General features: G+C 50.3%; 1 protein-coding gene across 1 annotated transcript; it reads right to left on the reverse strand.

Moving 5' to 3' along the window:
• Positions 1-589: 589 nt before the first annotated feature.
• On the reverse strand, positions 590-4,555 carry LOC104544131 (chromosome unknown open reading frame, human C1orf116). The gene is made up of 4 exons (XM_010188901.1): positions 4,405-4,555; positions 3,696-3,823; positions 2,237-2,414; positions 590-1,803 (listed from the first exon to the last, which is right to left on the reverse strand). The coding sequence occupies exons 1-4, from the start codon at positions 4,553-4,555 to the stop codon at positions 590-592; spliced, it is 1,671 nt and encodes a 556-aa protein (XP_010187203.1).
• Positions 4,556-6,288: the final 1,733 nt, after the last annotated feature.

The raw sequence follows: 6,288 nt of genomic DNA on the forward strand, positions 1-6,288 counted from the left end.
CTTGTTTTGGGCACTTCTGCCACCAACACACAGTCACTTCTTAACTGTTACTTCATGATGAACATGGGTGTTCATGCATTTTCTAAGTGCTATACCCAGGTTGTCAGGACTGGATGGCCCTGGGGCAGGTCAGTACTCAGGCCTCAGAGGCTTTGATAAAGTTAAGAAGGAAATCACATAAAATCCTAAAGGAGCAGCAGTGTCCTGCAGTTCTTTCCAGCCAGACTTTCTCTACAGGCAACCCCTTTTAAAATCAGCAAAACCCCCAATTCCACGGCTTCCCTCTTGCAATGAATCACCAAATGCATTAAAGACCTTGTAGGAGAATATGCCTCATCCACACACTGAGTGATGCTTTCCATAAATAGCTTATATACACTCGTTATATACAAAACATTATGTACAGCTAGCATTACTTTATTTGGTGTGAAGCTCTGAATACCCCTTGTGGTACTGCTCCCAAGATGCTGGGGCAGGAGATCACAGCAGAAGATGCTTGTGGTTGTGCTGCCTGAGGACAGGCAGCGAAGGCCCCTGGATCCGGGATGTAAAGTCCCTTTTCCAGAAGCCCCATCGCTCGTGGACACTGCTATTCCTTAAGCAGCCCCAGCTTCTTCAGAGCCTCTCGCCGGTTCTCATCAGTTGCGCCCTTGGGGGAGATCTTCACGCTGATGCGGGAATGGGGCGGGCTGGTGAAGCTCTGCAGTGTATGGGATCGCCGCTTGCTGCTCTTCTCCTGCTCTGCCTGCCCAGGCTCCTTCAGACCAGCAAAGTCTTTCCCTGCCCCGAGGGACGCCGGCCGGGGGCGGCTGCTCTTGAGGAAGCTCGGAGCGAGCCGCTCAATGAAGGACATCTTGCCCAGGGAGCTGCTGGTCTTGACGCTCTGCTCCTTGGTGCTGGCCATGTAGCTGCTCAGCCCCACGCCAGAGCGCTCCAGGGTGTTGGATTTGAAGTTCATCTGCCGGATTCCTGGCACTGACCTCTCCACTGCCCCACAGCACGCCTCGGGCTCTCTGGGGAAGCGGAGTGGCATTTCCCTTGGGTGAGGGTGTGTGGTAGGTTGCTCCCTCCTGTCCTGTGATAGTCCAAGCTTCTCCAATGCCTCCCGATGGGCTTTCTCCCTCTCCTTGGGGTCAAGGTGCCCCGAATTTGCCTTTTCGGCAGCAGCATCACTGGCAGAGCCGTGCTGAGAGCTGGCTGAGGGTGGAGGTACTTTTACCTTCTGGCCAGGCTCTGTGGTGAGCGGCACTGGGCTGTTTTTGCTGGTTTTCAGGATAATATTTGGTGGCAATTTTCGTGGTTTGGGGGCAGTTGGAGGCCCGCGCTTGACATTTGAGTCCTGAGGGGCCTCTTCCAACATGGATTTCTCTGGCTGGCCCCAAGAAGCCCACGTCTTTGTCTCCTTGGCTGTTTCCCTCTTGGCATCAGAGTGATCGCTACGTGACCACTCGTGGCTCACCAGGTCATCCTGGAAGGGATCTGGAGGCTGGATAATCAAAGATCCCAGGGACTTAATCTGGCTTCTCGCATTGGCTTGGTCAAGCCTGTCCTCCTTCACTATCTCCTGTGAAGATTTACCTGCTGGCACCGTGTCCTTCACCGTGTGAGCAACAGCTTTGCTGTCAGCAGCTCCATTTGCTCTTTGTGCACTTGCTGCAGTGATGCTTCTGGGGAGACTGAAATAGCCTGGGCTTGGGACTGATGCCGGAGCTGAGCTAGGGAAGGTGGGGATGCTCTTACCACTCTTCTGTTCAGCTGCACGCTGCTGGCCTATGCTAGGATGGGAAGCGCCATTTCCCATATCTAGGCAAAGAGAGAGATGTGAAGTCATGTACCATCCTACACATAGACATAGACACCTTCTGCAAGCCACACTGGGTGCTTGCACCCAGAGCTTACCCTGACCCCAGCTAATGTGCTGTCACTGCTAAGAAAGTCCAATACTTTGGATGTGATGAAGATACTTTGGATGTGAAAAAGCACATGGTGCAGGAGGAGCCTTGTCCTTGCTTGATGGCTGCCACCAGCTCCTACACACCAGAACCGGGAAAATGCAGGTGGTGCCCTACCAATCTCACTGCCTGCAGTCACCACTTGCTGCAGTGACAAAAACAAGCTGGCTTCCACTTATCACGTGAATAAAACCAGGGCAATGCTCCTCCCCTGCCTGCCAAGGAACGCACCCCAGTGTGAAAATCCCTTTGCAGACAAGGCTGGAGCGTGGCTTCCAGCTTACCCCGGGGAGTGGGATCTCTCTTGGGCCAGGTCCTGGGCAGCCTGGAGGGCTCCGTGTTGTTGGTCTCATCGGTAGAGACCCCGCTGTCTGCTTCCGCATCCAGCGAGCCAATGGTTTCTTCTAAGAACATCAAACACTCTTTCTCTTCCACAGATAAGTAGTCGTAACTGTTATCACTCTGAAAAAGGAAAAAGCAGTACAGGTAGGAGACACGGGTATATTATTATTATATTATACAGTCAGGGAGAGACCTGTGATAGCTCCTGCCCAGGAGACTTGGCCAGTGACTATTCAGAAACTGGTATGTACAGCTACAGAAAATTAGACAACTTCCTTTACATGTGTATATATTTATATAAATATAATATGTATATCTATAGTCTTAAGGCCATTTTTATATTACCCTACTATAAGCATCAGAAGATGGGTTCTCTCAACATTTTAGTTCTTTAGTTTACTTTGAAATATGAGCAGATGGGTAACAGGGGCAGTCTATAGATACAGACATCTGTACTGATCAGCACTGCTGTATCTTAGAAGCTTGTATTAATATCACAAATATTGACAACTTATCTGTGGGTGGTGGTCTCTCTCCGTGTTCTCCTATTCATACTCATTTTTGTTGTATTTCAAGTACCATGAGATACGATTGCTGTGGAAGTTGCAAGGTGATACATGCAATATATCATGAAAAATGTGAAGTGCAGGAAGGGATGGAGCATGCATCAGATCAACAAGCATTGAAACCGTTCCAGGTGGAGTTGTTTTGCAGAGACATCTATCCAAATCTTTTACCATGCAATATTGCAACCAGTTTTTCCACACCTAATAAATTTCAGAGGGTTTGGTTCTGGTTTGCAATACATCAAATACAAAACCTGTTCAAGACTGAGTGTTACCCTAGCACATCAGTTATGCTCCAAGTCAGACAGGATGTAATTAGTCCATCAATCTTGGAATCAGTGTTTGGAGACAAACAAGCTTTAATGGACAGATAGTGAAAAATTACACATTTACAACCATGGTCCAAGCTCAGCTCTGTCTTAACTAAATTAATCTCTTGTCAGCCAGGAGGAGCAGGACTCACTGTCTTTTCCAGGTGAAGCCACCTTTGCTGGAGCCAGTCTGACCCAGTTGTCCCACTGGTCTAATCCCTGGCTAGGGAACTCATCAGGCTCCTCCATCCCCTCCGTGCCGCTGGGCTTTCGATGTTCTGTCCCCAAGGAGACCTTGCAGGACCTGGGGTTCCTGCTTGCAGGACAGGAAGCCTGGGAATGCTCTGGGACAGGAATTAATTTAATCCCTGTGCTGACCTTAGCATGGGGCTGTATCAGGCCCCCCAGGTGCTTCCAAAGCACTGATGGAGAGCAGTTTGGGGCAGAAATCTGACCAAAATCCTTCCTGTGCTGCCAAGAGGGGTGAGTTGAGGGTTTCTCAACAGGTGCAGGGAGTTACTTACCCGCTGTGAGTGGTTGGAGGCTGTGCTGACCATGCTGTCACAGCTGCCGGAGTCACAGCCAGCCATGCCCAGCCCAAGCTCCTTTCTTGGCATATCACGGGCGTCCAGAACAGGGGGTGAGATCCTGGCTGAAGCAGAAGAAAGAAGATGGGTTAAGCTGTGAGACCCCACGGGGCGATTCCAGCACTGCAAAGCTGCTGGATGGATGCAAAGGGCTCAATCTTAGAGCTCGATCTTCTCCCTCCAGGAGAAGGGGCAGCTGGGCTTTTTTAAAGCATCCTCAGAAATGAGGTTTTTCCCAAATGAATTGGAAATAGGGTAAGCTCTGGACTGCCCATCCATGCCATCTTGTGTTGGTGGTTAACTAATAATCTCGGAGGTGCAGATAAGGTCATTCCTGAATGAAGGAAGATGCCATAAGCCCAGCTCAGCCTCGGAGCTCAGCAGCAGCGATCCCATCCCAATGCCGGCTCCAGCCCAGCTCTGCCCCGTGGGACCTCTGTGCTCCACCACACCCAACTGAAGGGCTCCTCAACTCCTGACCCTGCTGACCTGAAATGTGCTGCTTAGTCACAGCCTTGCTCTGCCGGCAGCTTCCTCCTGGAAAAGAGCTTCCCCTGCCACCCTTCCTCGGGGGCCATGAGGGTGTCATGGCTGTGGGGAGGTGTCTCTTTGCTGTTGTGGCACGCTTGGGTGTGTTTGGGCTCACTCCTGGCATAGTTTGTGCAGAGCAAGCTGCAGCATTCCTGTGTCCCCAGCCACCCTGGGGGTGTCACAGGCAGCACCCCAATGTCCACCCTGCTCATGGCAATGGTTTCTGGGTTCAGCCTGTACCCCCTGTACCAGTGGGACCCAACCATGGTAGCAGCTGGTTGACAAACCACCACCCCAGGCAGCGGAGGGACCAGTTATGCTCGCAGGGTGTGTGGCCGAGAGTGTTCCGCTGCCTGCAGGGAGAGGCTGGGCAGGCTTGAAAAGGCGCAATTACTTCTGGATGGAAAGCATTAAGCTTCCAAAATTCACTGACACCACCAATTACATGCTAGCTTTGTGTGCACCACCCATTCTGCAGGAGACGACAGCGGGGGCCGAGAGCAGCAAAACAAACGCCCCTGCTGACAGCCCCGGGGCCCACGCAGGAGGATTTGTGCGGCGGGGCACAGAGGGGCCCTTTGTGCCGTGACCTGGCCGCAGCACACAGGAACACACTGCTGCTTTCTTGTGTCCCTTGTAGCAGGATCAGGGAATTAGATCGAGCGAAAAGTGAGCAGAAGTGGCTGCTTGTTCAGAGGGTCAGACCCTGAAAGAATTCCTTTGTAACTGGAATATGCCACAAAAATCAAATTGTGACACCCACACCCTGACAGATCCAATCCTTCCATGCAGGAGGAGTTTAATATTTCAGTCTCAGCTTTGCATTATTTACTGCTTAAATCACATTTCGGCATGAAGAGGTATTAGAACAGCAATATCATTGATTCTTTGAATTTGGATAGCTTTATAGTCAGAGCTTTTAGCTCTGGTGCCTGAGTTTGACGGGTTTTTAGGCCTCCACAAGCTGCACCCGAACATTTGCAATGTGAAATATGAACTTACATCCAACAGCAAGAGAGCAGCAGTGTGGCCCAGCTTGAGTCGGGGATCTCAAAGAGCTGATTTCCCTGTGAGGATGCCCACAGGAAGAAATAATTTGCTCTCATTCCAGCAGTGTTTGCAGAAATGTAAAGCGGCTGCCGAAGCTTTGTGCCTGCCAAGCCCTGACTCACAGGGAGGCAAAGTTCAGCCCAGAGCTTGTCCGAGGCTGGAAAGGATCTGCGCAGAAACAAGGAGTTCATTTTCCTGCCCTCCAGTTCCCTGATGCGATTATGGCTCTGATGCCTTCATCTGAGTCAGGAAAGGGGGAAAAAAATCAGTGTAGAAAAATCCCAGTTTTTATGATTCAGAAAGATTTTACAGTTCCTTCCTTTCAATGAATAACATGGCAGTTCAGCCACAAACTAAAAATATGACTGAGCATTTACATTAAAAGACGTGGTACTTGAAAAGCTGGTTTTCAAAGGTATATACCTTCCCCCACTAGAAATGCTTTTTGAATAAGTTATTTTTCAATCTAAAGTAAAGGCCAGTTCGCACAGCTTTTGTGCCAGCTGCCATAACTGTCCTTCCCAAAGCTTGCTGAGCCTTCAGACATCAAAGAGGTGCTGGGTAGCAATTAATACTAATTGCTTTATATGAAGAGGCTACTTTTCTTCAAGCCCAGTGCTACTGCAAGTGCTCTGTCATGGCTCTCCAGTGGTGTTCAAGACCTCATGATTTTTGCTGTCTAAGGCAGAGCAGCAGCGATCCCTCTGCTTCTCCACTGCTGGCAAAGGGCTTTGCCCTGGCCAGCACTAAAACATGAAACAAAGTAAAACCCCGTGTGCAGGCACCATCCCAGCTGCTCCCACCTCAGGCAGAGAGGAAACGATGGAGCAGATCTGTAGTTCCTCTTATTTAAACAAGTAAATAGAGTGCACATAGCAGTTACCCAAGCACAAGCTTTCCCAGCCTCTCTGCTGGCAGCAGCTGGATCTCCTCTGCCACCACCTTCAAA

This window comes from Mesitornis unicolor, unplaced genomic scaffold (genome assembly GCF_000695765.1).
Source record: "Mesitornis unicolor isolate BGI_N332 unplaced genomic scaffold, ASM69576v1 scaffold36947, whole genome shotgun sequence".
Classification (NCBI taxonomy): domain Eukaryota; kingdom Metazoa; phylum Chordata; class Aves; order Mesitornithiformes; family Mesitornithidae; genus Mesitornis; species Mesitornis unicolor.